This window comes from Scylla paramamosain, chromosome 31, assembly GCF_035594125.1.
Source record: "Scylla paramamosain isolate STU-SP2022 chromosome 31, ASM3559412v1, whole genome shotgun sequence".
Classification (NCBI taxonomy): domain Eukaryota; kingdom Metazoa; phylum Arthropoda; class Malacostraca; order Decapoda; family Portunidae; genus Scylla; species Scylla paramamosain.
The window spans coordinates 12,481,500-12,502,001 of record NC_087181.1 but is presented as its reverse complement, the minus strand read 5'-3'; the positions used below and the strand labels follow the sequence as shown (position 1 = coordinate 12,502,001).

General features: G+C 39.7%; 2 protein-coding genes across 3 annotated transcripts in view; one reads left to right on the top strand and one right to left on the bottom strand.

Annotated features, from left to right (window-relative positions):
- Positions 1-804: 804 nt before the first annotated feature.
- LOC135116529 (probable nuclear transport factor 2) lies at positions 805-11,112 on the top strand. 2 transcript variants are annotated; one of them, XR_010276370.1, is made up of 5 exons: positions 805-1,067; positions 4,899-4,970; positions 5,467-5,565; positions 7,727-7,922; positions 9,184-11,112. XR_010276370.1 is itself a non-coding variant. In XM_064034059.1 (4 exons), exons 1-4 carry the CDS (start codon positions 957-959, stop codon positions 9,292-9,294), a joined length of 393 nt encoding a protein of 130 aa, XP_063890129.1. In that variant the 5' UTR covers positions 805-956; the 3' UTR covers positions 9,295-11,112. The 2 variants fall into 2 exon arrangements, 1 of the variants encoding a protein (XP_063890129.1); XM_064034059.1 differs by lacking the exon at positions 7,727-7,922.
- An 840-nt stretch (positions 11,113-11,952) lies between these two features.
- LOC135116528 (mucin-2-like) overlaps positions 11,953-20,502 on the bottom strand; it is a 9,197-nt gene continuing 647 nt past the window's right edge. The window contains exons 2-3 of the mRNA XM_064034058.1: positions 16,128-16,295; positions 11,953-13,699 (exon numbers count right to left, since the gene is read on the bottom strand). Of these exons, the coding sequence (XP_063890128.1) occupies positions 12,239-13,699; positions 16,128-16,295 (1,629 nt within the window). The 3' untranslated portion in view covers positions 11,953-12,238. The remainder of the gene's footprint in view (positions 13,700-16,127; positions 16,296-20,502) is intronic.

Below are 20,502 nucleotides of genomic sequence, written 5' to 3'. Positions count from 1 at the left end.
CTTAAAAAAATGTTGAGAACCGCTAAATATATGAATGTAAAACACTGTGGTAGGACTTCTACACTCGCGCATGGACTAAGTTTTGACTATTACTCATTACTCTTTTCTTGCTACATTTGTATCTAACATATTTCACAGACAACACAGCAATACGGATTTACCAATATAACTCCATACAAGTGTTGATTCCCAGCGAAATTGCTCTCGAGTCGCGCAATCAAAACGCTCGTGTTGAAAGGCACATTTTAGTGTCTTTTGAGTGACATTTGAATCTCCCGCCCTCGCCACGCCATCTTGATAGTGGATTTCAAACTTCACAAGAAATGTTGTGAAATAGTCAGTCACTTGAGATTAATGTAATACGTGCCGCGCATCTCGTGCATAGTGGAGTGCATGTTAGTTGTTGAATAAATTAAGTCGTGCTGCATAATCAGTAAAATTATGGTTGGAAATTGTGCTGAAGGGGTATTAATAATTGGTATTTACTCTCTCTCTCTCTCTCTCTCTCTCTCTCTCTCTCTCTCTCTCTCTCTCTCTCTCTCTCTCTCTCTCTCTCTCTCTCTCTCTCTCTCCCTCCCCATTTATTTATACATCAAAGCGTAAACAAATTAAAATGGATGGAATGTTTTGGGAACCCGACATTCATAAAAGACATTTATGGAACTAACTCTCTGCATCACAACCCTGTACCATATAACAGACACAAAAATAAACCTGGTCACCTCCATGGATAATAGAATAAAGAACACTGCCAAATATGAGACGAATACGAACGTGCATGCGAATATGAATTTTTGGCGCCTGCGCAGAGACGATATACGGCAGTCCTCTGTGAGACCTTGAAGGGAGAGGTGCCGCCGCCCGCCTCCCTCCCTGCCTCCCTCACTCCCTCTACCCGCCTCGCTGCCTCGCCGCTCCTCCACTAGATACCGTGGCCCCACCAGCAGTCCTTGAAGATGACCTTAAATCCACAGTTCCAACAGATCGGGGAGACCTTTGTCAAACAATACTACCTTATTTTTGACGGCGAGAGAGAAGGCAGGGAGAAGCTGGCAAACTTCTATCACGTGAGTGTGACCTGACCCCAACTACCTATTCTGGATGGGAATTAACTCTAAACGTGCCTATTAAGTTCTCTGTGAAGTTTGGGCTGATCAAACCTAACCACAAGGGAGAAGGCAGAGTCAGAACAAGCTTGATCACGTGACTGACACATACTTGCCCTTCGTAGGTAGAAATTATCTCATTAACTCCGTGAAATTTGAGTTAAACTAACCAGATCAAACGTAAGGTGTGTCATAATCTTAGCTGTAAAGTCAGAGCTAACCAAATAACTTCCACCTTTCACATGACTAGTGTGGCCCATACTTCTCGTAATTAACTCTAAATTGTCAATATCCTCCCTAGAAACCGTGACCTGACATAACTTTAAGGAAGCAGAACGTGTCAGACAACTTTTATTGTGTTTGGTTTGGTCCATGTTTGTCCTTGGCTCGTAATTAACCGTGTGTCATTATCCTCTCTGAACTGTGACCTAACTTAACTTTTAGTAGGCAGGAAGAATAAGGACAAGTTTAACTGAGTCTGGTGTGGCCCATATTTGCCCTTCATGGCTCGTAATTAAACGTGTGTCATTATCCTGTCTGTAAACTGTGACCTAACCTGACTTCCAGGAGACAGGAAGAATTAGGAAAAGTCTTATAATGACTAATTCAATCCATATTTGCCCTTCATGGTTGCTAAATAGTTAAGCTGGATTTTAAGATATAACTCAAGGCTGTCACTGCCTAACCTAACTTAACCTAACCCAGTCTCCTCACTTCAGCAGTCTATTATCATTGCTAACATTATTAGGAAGGGGAAAAATGCCATATCTCATCCATCTAAAGTTTGCTCTAAGGCCCTTAGATAAGTCTTAATCAATACTTAACATTTTAATACTCTAGAAAGACACTACAGAACATTCTAGAAGCCACAGGAAGGTCTCATGGAAGGCTCTAGAAGGTAGTAAAGTCTCCACTAAGCAGAAGACTCCAGGGCCTGTATACAGAAGCATTTTTAACAGTCTAAGAATACTTTTAGTGGCCAGTTTTACTTTTACTGCTAAAAGTTCCTTACAAGTAATACATAATAATTTTTAAGACCTAAAAGACTAAGCAGCTAGGGGTGGTGAGGGGTACTCCTAAGCTGCTAAAATTATTTTAAGGTAGCAGGATTACATTCCAACACTTCACTTTTTGGCAAAGGACAGGTGTCCTACAAGAGTATGGTGATGCTCAGCCAATTGAGAGAGTTCTGCCTGTCCTTGGTGACATTCTGTATGTGACAGAACTTATGAGGAGTGCACTAGGGAGTCACACTGCAGGGGGTGAGATGAGATAAAGGCCTTAACTTTGGTACAATGCAGCCAAAACCTTTGAGGCTCACACACTATACAGCATCTTCAGATTTATTCTCTCTCTCTCTCTCTCTCTCTCTCTCTCTCTCTCTCTCTCTCTCTCTCTCTCTCTCTCTCTCTCTCTCTCTCTCTCTCTCTCTCTCTCTCTCTCTCTCTCTCTCTCTCTCTCTCTCTCTCTCTCTCTCTCTCTCTCTCTCTCTCTCTCTCTCTCTCTCTCTCTGGATATTAAGATGAGACAAACACTTTATGTAAGTTGCAGTATTCCCCACTGTCATCAGTGTTATTGATGGCACACATATAAGAATTACTGCATCCAGAGTAGGAAGCAGAATATGTAAGTAAGGCATGAAATCAAACTAACTGTGGAATGCAGTTGTAGCTCATGATGCGGAATCCATTTTAAATTGTGTTTTGGCAGTGTGTGTGTGTGTGTGTGTGTGTGTGTGTGTGTGTGTGTGTGTGTGTGTGTGTGTGTGTTATTTTGGTGGATAATAAATTGATCCAACACCTAATAACCCGGCCTAGTCATCTCAGCCCCTTGCAGGGAGTAAATGGAATATAACAATTTTCTTTTGCACTTAAAGTAACCTAACCCATCATGACACAATCCAAATAATTGGAATTTAACTTATCTTTATGCATTCAACTTAATAACCTCACCCAGACACCCCATAGTCTTTTGCTGGGAGTAAATACAATTTAATAAATTCTTCTGAATTCAACCCAACTTAACCAAGTCATCTCACAGCTGCTTGCAGGGAGTAATTGGAATTTACTAAATCATATTGTATTCAGTCTAACTCAGCCATCCCCACAGCTACTGGCAGGGGTAAGCAGAATTTTGAAAATCATTTTGCACTAAGCAGAAACTAGTGTGTTATCCAATTAGCCTGACAGAGCTGCCTCTCGCTTCCCTTGGCTTGGCTGAGGTGCCCCCACCATTGTTGTTGTTGACATCTCCAGGGTGGGTTCTAGTCTGAACTCGCCTCGTGTACATCATTAAAATTATAAAATATGCCAATACTTTGATTCTTTTTTATCAAAAGATATAAATTAACATTAAATACTTTTATGTATTGTTTTGACATTCAAATGCAAAAAAATATAATGGTTAGGCTCTTTCTTAAGCGCTAAACATAGCACGTGTTGTGATTTTAGATTTTACTTTTACTCCTGGCTAAAAGTGACTTCAGAAAACTTTTATAGTTCCTTATATACACTTTTAGCATTTACTTTTGGCTGGGAGTAAATGTAAGTCTTTTAGGACTTTTTATGTATGTGGGCCCAGAAAGTGCAGGAACACTCCATAAAAGTCACTGGAACACTCCAGAAAGAGCTTATTTTTACAGTCACACCTAAATGGGATATAAACTGTTGTTATGTAATGATGTTCTGCCATGTAGTAGATAGTAATTGAAATAAGTTAATGAATCACATGTCATGTCTGAGTAGGGCTTGTACAGTAAATATCAGGGTCCATATTGTGAAATGCTTTGTTCTTCCATCATGACTATTTTCAAAGGCTACAGAGATCATTGACACTTTGAGTACCATGACATTAGTTCGCTTCCACTCTCAGCATCATTACAAAAAGTGTATTAACTTGAAGATGATTTTGTTGTAATGAGGGCATTTAAATTGACATCTTGCAACTCATCAGCTAGCATTATATCTCTACTTACTTCTTTCATAGATAATAATAGGTGATTTTGTGAAGCTCAGAAAGTATTTAGTGCTTAAAGGTTAACTGGCATTTCAAGGGTGTTTTTGTCATTGAAGATGCCACATATTTTTTAAACTATCTGTAATGAAAATACTCTTGAAAACTTTAGTAACTTCCATTAGATAAACTCTTGATTTAGTCATGAAAACACCCTTGAAAACTAATAATGTGCCAGTGAGCCTCTTGAAAGTAGTCATACTAAGATGTTGAAGTGTTTGAGAATGTGGGCTCAGGTGACACCACTGACTTCTAAAGGCAAGTACGTGTGTTATGTGTGTCTTGGGTTACCTGATGATATTTGCCTCATTTATTGCTTTACATTTATTATTACTCTCTTTGCTACAGGAGGACATGATATTACAATAGTACTTTTATGCAGTTTCATGTGTACAGCATTGTGGGGAAGAAATGGTGGCCTATACATTACTCAAACTTTCCTCCTTTGAACAGCAATTGGGATTCTTTGTTGTTAACTTGCCTAGTGGATTGATAGAGTATGGCAATAATTATTGAGAGACTCAGATTAAGTTCAAAATCATTCTGGTAAAGTATGATGGATGGTTCAGAGTTGCTTAGGGCTAGGATAGGTAAGATTTTAAGGCAAAAGCTATTGATGTGTTCATGTTTAGTGAAGGGGATTGTAGAAGTCAGCAAAGAAAAAAATTGTGATTTATATGTGGAAAACTGTATTAATGTATAATTCAAAGTTTTCTTGTGGTATGAATACTGCAGGCACACTTCAGTCTACAAATGTCTAACAAGCTTTGTACTTTTCAGGCAGAACTGTCTTTAATGTCCTTTGAGGGAGTCCAGGTGCAAGGCGCTGTTCAAATCCTGGAGAAGATTAAGGTATGAATCAATGTCTTCACTGTACATAAGTGAAAAAATACTCATGGGTAAAACATGACTATATATAAAGAATTGTGGTAATTCTTAAGAATCAACTGAAAAACTAAATATCTGTTGGATTTTATCATTGTCAAATGGTATAATTGTAATGTATACTAATTTTCTTTTTTAAAGAATGCATTTGTTTTATTCTATGTAAAATGTGTTGTGCATAATATATTTGTGTGGTGTTATTGTTTTAAGATGCTGCATTCATATATAGATATTTACCTTTCACATAGATACTCTTGGTACTCTTGATTTATAGGCATGAGGAAAATTATTATGTTACTTTATTATTCTTGTCAATCTCTGTAATATGGTATTCTGCAAAGCTAGCAGTACATAAAAGTTCTCCCAGTAATTATGATTTCTTTAGGCATCAGACACACTATGGCACTCAATGGTACTTTATAATCCTCCCTGTCAGTGTCTATAACACGGCCTCGTCTTACAGAGCTTGACCTTCAACAAAATAGCCCGAGCCATCACTACTGTTGACTGCCAGCCTACGTTTGATGGCGGTGTTTTAGTCAACATTCTCGGACAGTTGAAGGTGAGTTGCTGTTATGCTCTGGAGACGTTCCCTCATCATCCTTCTCTTCCAGGTCACCTTCAGCAACAGTCCTCTGCAAATTGATACAGTTCTTATGGCTTCACTTCTGGCTTTTGGTCTTATGGTTAACTTGCATGTCTTTCCTTTCCTGGGGCTGCGTATGGCGAGTTTTTGTTGTTAGTCTTGGGAGTGGAAGTGCATATTTTAATAAGATTTGGTTTGAGTGGAATGCTGTGGCGGGAATGATAAGGAGTGAATGTTGAAGTAGCACTGGTTTTTCTTTCTCAGCATCCATAAAAACACCAGAAAACCTGCAGCAAAACTAGTATCCAGTGAATCTTGGTGTAATGATGTATCTGTCTCCTTGGCTGTGGATTTCAGCTCCCACTCAGAAAATGTTCATATGCTGAGTGTATGAAGGAACAGTGTCTTGTCTCATGCCTGCTTGGAGATGTACACATAGATGCTTGCTTTGTTTAGTATGGTGTGAGCAGAGAGTAATGTAATAGTGAAGTATTTGTGGGTCTGTGTGTATGCACATGTTAATGCATAAGATGAAAGGGGGAGAGAGAAGATGAGAGAGTTCTGGAATGCAGGGAATGTGTGCTTTAGGAAAACTGTGAGAGGGTACGATAAAGTGAGATTAAATAGAAAATAGAAGCTGTAAGGAGTGACTGGTATATAGTATTGCAGGCACTGCTTTAATTAAATGTCAAGAAACATGGTGACATTTCACCCATTGAAATGTGGTTCTTTGCCAAGGTTTTAATTTTCTTCAGACACTTGAATATAAAACAGTTGAATAATCTGTCAAGTTACAGGCTTTTTATGCTGCTTATCAGAGCATTATCATACATTGGCCCTGGATGGAAGGAAAACATGATAATGTGGTAGATAATGGGTACATGAACTGCTTCTTATGCTCCGTTGCTTCCTGTTGCGGGTGTGCTTGTTTTAACTGCTTAGGTGAGGTGGCAAGGCTGTGGGAATGTCAGTACTTAGAGTACTTTTTGGGGAGGCATGGGAAGGTGTTTTGTTGGTCTTGAGAACTCATGTTCTTGCCACTGTTAAGCATGAACTAGTTGGGTTGTATCAAGCATCCTGTCACCTTGACATTCTGGACTGCTTAGAGTGACAGAATGAAATGTGACATTGGTTGTCTGTGTTGAGTGTTCATATCTGGAAGAAGAAATGGTGTTGGTGGATCAGGGTAATTTTTTTCTTTGTTTAATTTATTTTCCTATAAATGAAGTAATAAATACTGAGTCATGTGAATTCATGAGAGAGGATGTGGAAGTTACAGTAATCAGCTTAAGTTTTCTTTAATTTGCAAAGATACAGATTATGTAGATTTTCAGATCATATGTTGATATATATTGAGAGTGAATAATTGTTATCATGTTCATGACTCAGTGAGGTGCACCAGCTAATCCTGTGAGGAAATACATTTGATCTATTTAAAGGACATAGGTGTCTTTTGTGCTATCAGTTTGGAGGTCTTAAAAGTGTAGAATTATTGAAGCTGCTCAGCATACATGTGAAGTTTTTTAAATACTTTGAGGGGCATAACTGTAGTTGTTTTCTGATCAGCTTCAATTTTCAAAGAATTTAACTATCTCTGTAAAAGCAACCCATTAGTGTAGGGGTTAGCACATTTAGCTCATATCCAAGGGTGATTTTGTAAAAGCAACCCATTAGTGTAGGGGTTAGCACATTTAGCTCATATCCAAGGGTGAGTTGGCTGGGTGGAGAAAGGGTGTGGGCAGTTGTCTTTGGTAGGCTGTGTACACCTGGCATTGAGTAGGTACAGGATGTGAAGTTATTGTGACGCTGAGATGTGTTGGTGGACACAGAATGTAGGTCAGGTGATGTAGTGCATGGTTGTGGGCATTGTAAACAATGTGCGAAAACAAAATGAAGGAGATGTGGAAAGGAAAGATTTCTTCCTACATTCTGTGTTCACTTCCTAACAGTAGTGCATTGCATACTAAAATAGTACCTGTCTCACTTTTCTGTATTTTGAAGATATATTTCTTGCTCCCTCGGAGTTAATGCTTCCTTCTCTTGATTGCCAATTCTCACCACACTGCACTGGTCGGTGGCGTGTGGCTGCTTCATCCGCACCACCACCACCACCACTACCATCACCACCTCCACATAGATGGATGATGACCCTCCTCATGGATTCAATCAAACCTTTGTGCTCAAACCTCTTGGCGACAGTTTCTTCGTCCAACACGACATGTTTCGGCTGGCGCTCCACCACATTGCGGTGTGAGTGGAGGGCCCGGTCACTGCATCTTAAGGTGGCAAAGAGCATCTGTAGTTGATTCTCTGCTCCATCATCTTACTGGAAGGTACTCTTGTATGTCCTTGTAGCTCAGCTTGCATGTTGTGCTTCTTTGTTTTGGTTTCCCTTTTTATAATCTTGTTGGGTGAGTTTACAGTCTCTTATGTTTTTTTGTCCTCTCCCAGGTTTGCTTTTGTTCATCTAGCAGGAATATAGAAGGCATCTTGTGCAGTAAAGGTGATATGAATAAATATAGGAATTCTCCCAAATTGATTGGAAATTAAGTAATAGCATGTCAACAATGTCATGTATTGCTGGTTGTCAACAATGTCATGTATTGCTGATTAGAGTCCTAAAAATGAGTAGGTACATGCTGATAGATGTAAAGACACACGACTGGCTAAGATGCATTTACCTAATAGTCTGGCATGTGATCCTATGGATTTGTTGCCCTTGTGGTTGTTGTATAAGGTGCCTCCAATGTCTGAGACCATTTACCACTATTCCTAGCTGTTAGACCACCAAGGATTGTGATGTGGGTTGCATTTACACTCCTTTGACTAGTGCTGGCTGTGGTGATCTGTGGTATCATTACTTTCACCACTGTTATAACAAATTCTGTGGTGATTTGTGGTGTTACATATTTATTGGCACCTGTCTTATATCTAATGCTGTGGAGAATTTTAATGCTTGTTTACTGCTCCTACACTTGTCACTAATACTGTGATGATTTTTGGGGGTTTATGTTTACTCCTACTACTGTTATCACTAATACTGCAGTTGTGTATGGCACAAATTACTCCTAGTACTACCAGTTATATCACTAATACTGTGGTTATGGGTGGTACAGATTTACTTCTAGTACTGTTGTCATTATGCTGTGGCCATGTGTGGCACATTAGTATTCAGGATCACAAACAGTCACCTTTTCCTGTCAGCACCACCTGTCCACTGCAGTCTCCAGGCATGAACCAAAGGGATGCTCCTATCTCACTGTGGATTCCTGGTTTTGCTGAGCCTCTCATCTTTACATGGCTGAGCTGAGTTGCAGTTATTTGTGACCTTTATTTATAGTGTATTTTTTCCTTCACTGCTGGCTTTTGTTCCCAAAATATGCACCTGTTTAGTATGATGTCTTAGGAAAGTGACTGAGAGCTAGAAACATTTTTTTTACTATTTATATTTTAAGAGTTCATGTAAATTTATTTTTTTTTCTGTACTTAAGGTGTAATTTGTGGTGCTGTTATGTAAACAAACTACCTTAAAGGAATGTGGATTGTTTAGCAGTAATGATATTCCAATAAATCCAATTTTCTATTTCTCTTCAGATGGATGAGGACCCCGTACATGGATTTTCCCAGACATTTGTCCTCAAACCTATGAATGACTCTTTCTTCATCCAGCACGATTCCTTCCGCCTGGTCATCCATAATAACTAGAGCATCACCCACCCACCTGCCCACCTGCCCCTCGAGCAGCTCACCACCACCCAGCAGCCCCTGGCTCATCCTCACCAGTCATGGCCTCGCACTCAGAGTCTTGTAGCGGCAGAGTCAGCATCTGTTACTCAGTCAGGGTGGCGTACGTCCCAGGTGTGTCCCAGGGAAACTTGGGGGAACAGAGAAACTGGAGGATGTGTTCACACTGTTTTGTTGATGATACTTCTTGCTATGATGCCTTGCTTCCCATTAGAAGGAAAGGTGTGTGCAGCATATCATGATGACTTGTAACCTAATGCCACTTCAGACTTTGTAGATTCCTTACTGATGTGATGAGCTAGAGAGAGAAAGAGAGAGTGCACGTGCAAACTTGTGTTTGTGCGTGTGCATAAGAGTAAGAGAGCTTACCTGAGCAAGAAATGCCCTACAAGATGCAGTCTTTTGAGTATTTTGAGGTGTTGCTGCAGAGTTTTTATAATACTTACTAGTAAGTGTTACTATTGAACTCACTATGCTGCTTACTGAGCATTGCTTGAAGGGGAACCTGTAGCTTGTTTTAATTTTCCATTTTTTCTGTTTTCTCATGTAGTGCAATGTGTAATTTTGGGAATGTTTTATGGAGACATTGTTTGGTCACTTGTCTCTTTTAAGCATCATTTGAAATTTTTGACTGTGCTTTCCATTGTGCTATTGAGCTTCCTTCCACACTGGGCCTGTCACTGCTGCCTGATGTGATGCTGTTGTCCTGGTCGGTGCGTGAGGCCGGCTGACAGGCCATCTTGGTGGACTTCAAGCTCTGCTGAAGATCATTGGGGCTGGCAGGGTTAAACTATAGGCTCAAAATGGTTCATCTCATTGTTAGTACTTAGCACCAACACAACCTTCTTGCCTTGTTGATAGTATTAAGTATTGTCCATGTAATTATTATACTGTCATAAGCCAGTTGCTAGGAGATTGTTTCCAGCGAGTGGAAACTGAGTATTTTGGAGGTCGTACATGACAGTGAGGAATGATGAATGTTTGTGGTCTCTGTGGGAGGGAGCTTCATTTCTGTCCATCTTACCATCATTTTCTGCTGATTGGCTAAAATGTTATAAAGACTTAAAATATTCCCAGATAATTTTGTGTGGTAGCTTTTGGTATGAAATGAATCATATCCGAACGAACATGCTTTTTAAGATAAGTTTTGTTTGTAATTGAAGTTCCTTAGGTTTTGCTGAGCAACACGCTTCTCTCTCTGGTAACTCCCAAAAGAAGACATTGGCAAGAGATGTATTGTCTCCATTTCATCATCATTTTGGATAAAAATGAAATCAGTAAACACCACATCAGAATTGCTAGAAGTGCATGTACCCAGTTGGTTATCCAGTGACCTCAGTATAGATATAATGTAATGTGCTGTTTTCTATCTAAATGAATTTGTATGATGATTTTGTATGAATTTTATGCCTAGTACGTATTGACTCACACAGGGTGGACTCGCTATTTTGCATGACTGATTGGGAAACCTTGTTGTTATTATGGGAATGTTAAGAGGAGAGGCACAATGTTGGCATTAACATCAAGGACTGCCTTCTTTCTGAGTGCTAAATAGACATAGCAGATGGAAAATTTAGTGTTTTGTATTGAAATAACATTGTATCTTGGCAGTGTGGGGAGAAGAGTGTTTGTGTGAATGGGTTGGTTTGGTGTGGGCTGACTCTGCAAGGCATTTGGGACCAGGGCTGCCATTCTCCTCTTGGAAAAAAAAGGAAGAAAAATTAAAGCTACCATTGCTGCAAGTTGATCCATTTGATTGAAATACAGTAATTTTCTTAAGTGGAATGCTATTATTTAATCCTGTATGAATTGGATGCTTTAGAAAAGTATTTCTTCATCCATCTGGCAGCTCCATTGCTCACTGTACTCTTGACTCCACACACAGCTGCGTCTCAGTTTGCGAAATTACAAAGTGGTAAGGATTCTCCTCATAGAAACATCAAGGTGAAGGTCCACAACTACAATTTTAAGCACTGTTCTCTTATAAGTATTATTTTTGAAGGCCACAGAGATGATTAGTAGGGTCCTCATGGAAGTTTTTCTCTTGATAATGTAGACTCTTTGTTTAACTATGAACAGTCATTGGAACATCCTTAAAACCCTGGATTCTGTTAAAAGCAGTTAATTTAAGATGCTTAACTGCATGAGAATATAGTCCCAGTTTTATAGTATGTATTGGTGTGTCTTGAACATTTTCGGGTCACATCTTTATATGTTAAGGGTTTCAATTCATTTCAATTAGTAGTTTGGTATAGCATGACTGTGGTAAGTAACTGGCATAACCTTTCTTTTTTTCTTTTTCATTTTTTGAGATTCCAGGCAAGTCAAGAATAATGTCCAGATGAATGAGTTTTTTCAGCTATTCTTGTTCATTCTTGTACGTTTGTTGGTTCATCCTCTTCTTTTGTTTGTTGGTGTTAAAATCAAATCAAAGTTCCAAGTTGGCACCAGGAGTCTGTTTGGCCACACTGGAGTTGCTTGGGTTTGACTGGTTGCCAAGTTAGGCATTGTGTGAGTTACTGTGCGAAGTTATTGAGATGAATAATTTCCTTGATCTTCCTTTTACATAATATGCAGGTGATTCAAGAAATGTCCAGGTATGCATCATAAACAGACATGTGACACAAAGGTTTATAATTTTTATTTCAACTGGAATGACATAAGTATCTATATACATACAACTGCCTTGCTTTGAATTGAACTTGCAACATGGCACTCACTATACATCACACCAAGGTTTTTGTCTTTTCACACAACTATCTACAACAATAACTGAGACAAAAAATAATAATAGTAAAATGTTTAGAAAGTAATATGTTGTACACTGAAAACATTTAAACCTAAGTTATAATTTCCATGTTTGTGTTAATTTGAATGTTTCCTTAACATTCATTGGAGTCTTCCCTTAAGATCTCGTTCTGGAGCTCCCCCTGACTTGAGACTGGCGGGCAGTGTCTGTGTTCTCCCTCACAGCGGCCTGAGAAGCTGTCCTGGATGTGGTCCTATCCCCATTCTGTCCCCGGGTGGTGGTTCTGCTCCTTCCCTGTGTCTGCTCTTCACTGCGTGGTTGAGACTGGCCACGAGATGCTTCCTGTGCCCTTGAATCAGTGGATCGTGAGCTGCCTCTCTCCCGCGCTGGCTCCTCTGTTCTTGATACCTCAGGGATGTTGACCACAATTTCAGGAGGAGTGAAGGCAGTGTTTGCAGGTGCCTTAACTGGTTCTGCTGCATCAGTTTCTGTCTCCGTTTCGGCTTGTTCGCTTGGTGTCTCGGCTGCCTTCTTTTCAGGTGCTTCTGGGTTTGTCTCTGCGGCAACGTCCTCTGCTGCTGGGGCTGTAGATGTAGGGTCTACTGGTGTACCTGAGGCTTCTTGTACTGTACTGATTATTGTGTCAACTGTGTCACTAGCCTCTCCCTCAGCATCAGGACTCTCACTCTCTTTCACAGGTTGTACTGTAGCTGGGGCTGCACTTGGTTTCACCTCAGTAGTTGTCTTAGGTGTGTCAACTTGAGCAGGTTGAGGTGAGGTGGGTGGTACTTTTGCTGGTGTCCTTGTTGATACACGAGGGATCTCTGGTACTGCTGGCTGTGATCGGGTAGACTGTTGTGATGCAGCTGGTCGGTTTGACTGCGGTGGTGCAGCCAGTCGGTTTGACTGTGGCGGTGTTGGGCGACTAGTGCTTCGTCCACCACTAAGCGTACGGCCCTCACGTGCTGGGGAGTCCTGAAGCTTCCTGCCTCTTGGTACCCTTTCCTCAGGCTCAGACTCCTCAGCCTGAACTCTTGGTTGTCGAGGCTCAGTGTTCACCAGCAACCTCTTCCTTGTAACCACGGGGTTGATGGAGGCATCCAGGCGCCGGGAACCACCCATGGGCTCTGCTTCTGCCACCTCTGGGGCAGACACCTCCAGGCGGATGTCTACACCAGCAGGGCGTCTGGTTCCCCTAGTTTCTGCTGCATTCCTGTTCAGAATGCTGGAGAATTTAGGACGGCTTCTGGGCTTCTTTGAATCATCAGTATTGTCGTCATCAGGAAGTTTCTTGAAGCCATCAGATTGGCTTGGTCTAAATGGCTTTTTGGAGAGAGTTGGCCTTGTGGGCGAGTTCTGGTCCTGTTCGGCAGGCTGGAAGGATGGGCGTGGTGCAGGCCTGCTAGCAGGAATCCTGCTGGCCTCCTCAGAGGTTGGTGGGTTGACGTGGAAGCGATGCACGATGGGGAAGCTGACAGGTTCCTGCTTCTTGGTCTTGGATGAGGAGATCCTGAATGTCTCTCTGAAGCAGCACAGGTTGTACAGGGCACAGCACATGCCAGGGCGCTCTTCCACCACACTGACGTCTCCTGTGTGGACTCGGGGTAGGCAGTCATGCTGTGAATTTGGAGGATGTGTTAGTGACAGGTTGTGTGTGTATATTTATCTAGCTGTTTTTATCAGTAGTGAATTCACCAAAAGCTGAACCAAACCAGCTGTACAAGCCAGCTCTCAATTAATGTGCTATGTATATACAGTATGTATAAGATGTTCATTTGATGAACTAAGCCTTTGTCTGCTCTTATTGGCTCTATTAGTAAATCTATCATAAATTTGCTAAAACCTTTCATAACTATTGATTCAGCAATATTAAATTGATAGTTCAGTCTGTTTCATTCATCTACTACTATAACATAGTGGTGGAGATAATAGTAGTAGAAGCAGTATACTGTGCTGATTTAACATAATGCATAATTAATGTTTATAATCATTACCACTCAATTAGTTTTATTTTTCAATTAATTTTCGGGACAATTATAGATCAAATGGTACAATGATAAATAGAAAGAAAAACGTAAAGATGAAATAAGAAAACAGATTATTCACATTGAGTTTTTAAATTTAGGTATGACATACAAAGAATTATGAGCAATGGAAGGCTGGCACACTAGCTACATTTTTTTTTTTTTTGCTATCTTTTATAACTACTTTCAAACTAACTGCTCCTCTGATCATGCTAATTGCAGATCTTCCCTCCTTCCACGACCTCGCTACACAAGACTCAACTTTTTCTCATCCTTTTTCTGCCCACCTTCTTAATGTAAGAATTAAGCAATATTCACAACCTCTCATCCCTTTCACTGCTAAACTCTAGAACTCCATGGCTGCTTCTGTTCTTCAGTTCTTCAATGTTTGATAATCCTTTAGTCTTTTTTTCCCCTCTTGTGTAGAGATTGACACCTCACTAAGACTTTTTTTTTTTTTTTTTTTGCCCTTGGCCAGTACCCATCTTGTAGGTACTGCCACATGTAGGCCTGATGGCTTCTTGCAGCTTATCTTATTTATTTATTTTTTTTTTTTACTTATGTGCATGAAAAAAAATTAAGGTAGGGGACATAACAAGAAACTGCTTATTTTCCGACTATCTAATATTACGTAGGTAAATTAAATGTAAAAAAAGAAAAAAAAAAACGCGCGAAATTGTCAGTCAACACGTGAACCTGAAAGGGTTAGTGCCCAAGGTTTGGCTCTGATGGTCCTTACTGAAACCATGAGAATAGAAAACCTCTGCAGATCAGTAACTTAAGGTCCTTCACGCCTGGTAAGTTTGAGGCTGCTGTTAATTGTTGATATGATGTCATACTTGGCTTAAATACGAGATTGTTTTTGTCTCGTGTTCACGCCAGTTGGTTGATTGATTAGCTGACTGACTGCTTGATTACTTAATTGATTGATTGAGTTATTAACCTTCTCTCTGCTTCGGTTGGCCTTTGTTAGCATTAAGAACAATGTAAAAACGATTTTCATTGACACTCAGGAAAGATAATTGGAAGCTAATTTTGTTCTTTTTAGGCCATATAAATCTTCAAGACTGTAGTAAACAATAAGGATCTAAAGAAAATAAAAGTTGTAGATAAATATCGAAAAAAAAGTCAGCTGTGAAAAGTGAGTTTGGATATTAACTTTAATTCAACAGAATCAGTCAATTAATAGAGTGGTGGGAATAATACATTGGCAACACTGATGAGAAACGGGGCGGATTTCATGTTGCCTTTTCATTGTTTTGGAATGTTCAGATTATATATTTTATTTATTATTTTTTTTTAAGCACTTGATCGAGGTTAAGTGGTGTGTGTAGCTTTCTCTCTCTCTCTCTCTCTCTCTCTCTCTCTGAATAACTTCTGCATGTTACGAGACAGCACGGCTTCAAACTTAGCTATCTATTTACCTACTTCCTTACGTTTATATTTACTTACCTACCTACGTATATACCTCTCTACCTACCATGCAAGCAACTAACCTCTCTACCTACCCACCTACCAACCTCTCTACCTACCCACCTACCTACTTACATACATATATACAAGCCCTGCCGTGAACCACAAGAGGTGCGTTTCATCACTGCTCCCCTGTACTGACCACCACGTGTTAAGTGCTGACTCAAGCAGTAGTGGCTGTAATAGGCTGCTTGACCTGATTTCTCTTGTGTGAACTCCTCCAGTACCTTGGTCTATTTATCATATTCATGTACTGTGTGTGTGTGTGTGTGTGTGTGTGTGTGTGTGTGTGTGTGTGCGCGCGCGCGTGCGTGCGTGTGTGTGTGTGTGTGTGTGTGTGTGTGTGTGTACTGAAAATATCTTGTAGTTTCAATTTCTGGTGCGCCTCCTTACGAAAAAAAACAGCAGCTAAAAGTGTCTGTGGAACGCGGTAACAGCTCGCTAACGAAAAAGTGATTGGAACTGGGAGTGAACACAATACCTCACCACACACACTCATTTCACTGTTCACTCACTTCTATGTCCACTCACTTCTCTACACTTCTTACCATGCAGGACTCCGCGAATTCCTGGCAGCAGGTGTTATGCACCTCGCAGCAGGATGGCCACAGGTCCTCAGGCACCGACGAACAACCGTTCTTGCATCGCCCGATGTCCACCAAGCTTGTTGCCTGCACCGCACCCGCCACCACCAACACCGCCGCCGCCCATCTCACCTGTGCGCGTGAGTAGATGGGATTAGCTACCTTTGCATTGTTAGTTTGAGTTTTCAGAGGTTGTTAAATTTTTAAATAACAGTAGTTTTAGTTGCATTTGTTAGTCTTAGTTGATTAGTTAGTTAGTTAGTTAGTTAGTAGTAGTAGTAGTAGTAGTAGTAGTAGTAGTACAATTTGTTAATGATAATTTGAGTTACATTTTTCTTAATAGCTTCGTAAGGATGATGGAATAAAAATTTTGTTTACATTTTGATATATATATATATATATATATATATATATATATATATATATATATATATATATATATATATATATATATATATATATATATATATATATATATATATATATATATATATATATATATATATATATATATATATATTTTGCTATGTTGTTACGTGTTTACAAATTGCATATATATTATTTGCCCGCCCAGCGTCCTTCATGTTGCTAGATTAGGTTAGGTTAGGTTAGGTTAGGTTAATGTTCATGTTTCCCAGACTGTTGTTAAATTAGGTTAGGTTAGAGACTCACATGATGTTGCCTAGTTAGATTAGGTTAGATTAGGTTAATGCGCACATGTCTTTCTGGGTGTTGAATTATGTGAAGTGAATGCGCTTCACTGTCTCTGAATACCACTAGGTTAATTTAATGCGTATCCTCGTCCATCCCTGAATATTAGTAGGTTAGGTTAGGTTTGTGTGCATCACTGTGTATATTGTTAAGTTAGGTCAGGTTAAGCACATTACTGTCTCTGGATGGTGTTACGCTAGGTTAGGTAGGCCAGACATATCACTATCTCTGGATACTGTTAAGTTAGATTAGGTCAAGTTAAAGTTAGTGAGCATCACTGTGTTTGTTGTAAAGTTGGATTAAGTAACTGCGTCCTCGTCTCTGCTCCTTGTATTTGATTAAGTTAGATTAAGTACATCACCATATATGGGTATTGAATTAGGTTACTGCTCATCACCGTGTTTATTGATTGGTTAGGAAAGGTTAAGTTAGTAGTCTCCGTGAATGCAGTAAGATAGCAGGAAGAGAAATTTATGGTAAGAGAGTGATAAGAGAGTCAATTCAGTGAGTATTTCAGTTAAGAGTCAAGGAGAGTGTAAATAATGTTAGGAAAGTGGTAAGAAAAGTTTAGTTAGCATCTCAAGTTTTCGTGGATGCAGTTAGAGGAGCGGTAAGACTCATGGAGAAAGCAGATGACGATAAGAGGGTGATAAAAAAAAGTTAGCATCAGTCTTGTGGATAAAGTTAGGGAGTATTGAGAGTGAGGGAGAGTACAGATGATAGTAAAGGTTGATGAAAAAAAAAAGTTTGTATCACAGTCTCGGATGCAGTTAGAGTTAGTGTTAAGAATGAATGAGAGAGCAAATTATGATAGGAGAGTGACGAAAAAAAGAAGTTAAGTTAGTATCAAAGTCTCAGATGCAGTTAAAATTGATGTTAAGAGTGAAGGAGAGTGATAAAAAAAAAAATAGTTGTCAGTATTTGTCTCATGAAAGCAGTTAGGGCGCGTCAGGAGTGAAGGAGAGGGAAGATAATGATAGGAGGGTGGTAAGGAGAGATGCATAACGTACCTGGAGTCATGGGAAGTAAAGAGAAAACGTGAGGTAAGAGAAAAGTAAACTTGGCCCGTGATGCAAGGATGGGGCAGAACTCTCTCTCTCTCTCTCTCTCTCTCTCTCTCTCTCTCTCTCTCTCTGGACATTTTCCTCTTGTTTTACGTCTTTTTTTGTATTTTACATTTGTTGTGCTTTGTTTTTTAATGTTTATCATGATTTTAGAATTGTTCAACTTGTTCATTTTGTCAATGGGTCTCTCTCTCTCTCTCTCTCTCTCTCTCTCTCTCTCTCTCTCTCTCTCTCTCTGCCCTTGAAGGAAACAAGGATATTGTCTCATTTTTTTCTCACTTATCAATTCCTGTCTGACGGGTCCCGGCCAAACGAAGCAATGAAGCAACGAAGCCTCGGACCCGTTAAGAATTTACCAAAGAATAGGCTCACACAAAAAAGAAGCTTCGGTGGGTTTGTTCGAGGCTTTGTTTTATGAGCTCGTTTTCCGTTCCTTCATGTGAGTGTTGCGTTTACTAATAGCTGTGGGATTTACGGTTATTAATACTGTTGTAATGTTTTTTTTTATTCATTTATTTTTTGAGATACTGCTTCTGTTTTATTATTATTTCTGTCTTTTTATTTATTTGTTTTTTTATTTTACCATTTTTTTTTCAAATGTGTGCGTTTTAGTTTGCCTCTGTCTGTCTGTCTGTCTCTCTCTCTCTCTCTCTCTCTCTCTCTCTCTCTCTCTCTCTCTCTCTCTCTCTCTGAACCAGTTTTTCTTTCCCTACCAAGGTTGTCTGCTGTCTTCAGGTCTAGCTAGGGGCTTGGCGTGGCTTGCTGTGGCTTGCCGTGGCGTGGCTTGGCGTGGCTTGGCTTAACCTTTACAAATTAGGAATGAGGCTTGTGCATTAAACGTATCCTGTCTACTTTTTTCCCTCATTTTTCCCTTTTTTTTTCCCCTTCCTGATCCATCCCTCCCGTTTGTCTCTATTTTTTCTCTTATTTCTCTTTTTTTTCAGGTTCGTGTTTCGTTTTTTTTTCTTTTTCCTTTTCTTTTTTTTTCGTGAACTGGTTTATATGTTTTCTTTTTTTTTTTTTTTTTTATCTGTCCTGTTACTGTGAAGGTTTGCAAGTTTCTCTCTCTCTCTCTCTCTCTCTCTCTCTCTCTCTCTCTCTCTCTCTCTCTCTCTCTCTCTCTCTCTCTCTCTCTCTCTCTCTCTCTCTCTCTTTCTTAGCCTTAATCTTTTAATGTATTGTTTATTCAAGTTTCTCGCTTTTTTTTTATGTTAGATACCTTCTAACTATCCTTTCCCCTCCTCCTCTTCTCCCTCCTCGTCCTCCTCCTCGTCCTCCTTTCACTGCTGTTCTCTCTCCTTCGTTTCTTGTCTACCCATCAGTGCATTAATATAATATTTTAAACACTTGATAATAATATTCCTTAATGTTTCGTAAAATGAGTCAAGCTGATGATTAATTCAATTGCGTTTGGTTTCAACAGAAGATGATAAACAAAAGCATTACACACACACACACACACACACACACACACACACACACACACACACACACACACACACACACACACACACACACGTGCACACACACACACACCGTCATAATTTTGTCTTCGCATTTTTTTCTGTTTTCTAACTTAGGCCACGTTGAATTTCGTACAATTTTCTTTCCATTTTAACGTTTCCTTTTGCGTATCACGTAGTTTCCCGTAGTTTGCAAGTTTTTAGTTATTTAAGAGCGATTTTACTTAATTCTTCAGCTCTGTATGCATGAACCAATTCGTAATTTCTCACCTCACGTCGTATTCGCCAGTCACTCACTCAGACCCCCACAGCAACAGTATTTTCGCGGCAAACACATACGTCATCAGAGAAAACGGGCATCGGTCTCCTTTTTCAACGTGGAGAGGGAAAGAAAACGATCTGTCACTCATTACTTGACTTATCTGTGACTCTTTTCGTTTTCATTTGCGCCTTTCATTTTCATTCACTTGACACCAGTTATTTTCTTGCCAGTCCTTTCGTCTTGTGTTCAGTCACCTATGGACGGCAAACAGTGGGTGAATCACAATGTGGCGATAGTAGTAAAGAATGTAGCGAGGAAAAGCTGAGTTAAGAAAATGAGGAAAAGACGTAGATGAGAATTGTGATGTATGAATCAGTCCAGTGAATAATATAGAAAGCAATGAGGAAGGACACTACTGTCGTTAGTTAAATGAATGGAAGATATGAAGTAAAGAAGAGGTGGAAGATGAAATGGAAACACTTCAGGTAATCAATATATTCGCATTTAACTTTTTCTGATTACCTCCACTGTGATGCGAAACAACACCAGAAGTAATGCATGAAATCTTTATAAGCACCTGCAAGAAAGAAGGGGATTAAAAAGAATAGACTTTGCAATTTCTACCCAGTTTAAAGATTGGCGGTGGCTGTAGAACAAGGAAAGATGTCTCGCAGTGATAAGTAATAAAGGAAAGATGTACCATATAACAGCCAAAGGGTTAATGATAAAGAAAAGCAGCGAGGAAGGAAATTATTAATATTCGGTGAGTCAAATGAGATGAGAGGCATGAGGTGTAAAATTGTAACATTGTGTATTGTTAATTGGTATGACGGTTCTCG

Bases quoted from the DNA above. Each gene is read 5' to 3' on its own strand.
- LOC135116529 (XM_064034059.1), top strand. From the start codon at position 957: ATGACCTTAAATCCACAGTTCCAACAGATCGGGGAGACCTTTGTCAAA. The intron at 4,971-5,466 runs GTATGAATCAAT...CTCGTCTTACAG, and splicing joins AAATCCTGGAGAAGATTAAG to AGCTTGACCTTCAACAAAAT. The intron at 5,566-9,183 runs GTGAGTTGCTGT...ATTTCTCTTCAG, and splicing joins ACATTCTCGGACAGTTGAAG to ATGGATGAGGACCCCGTACA.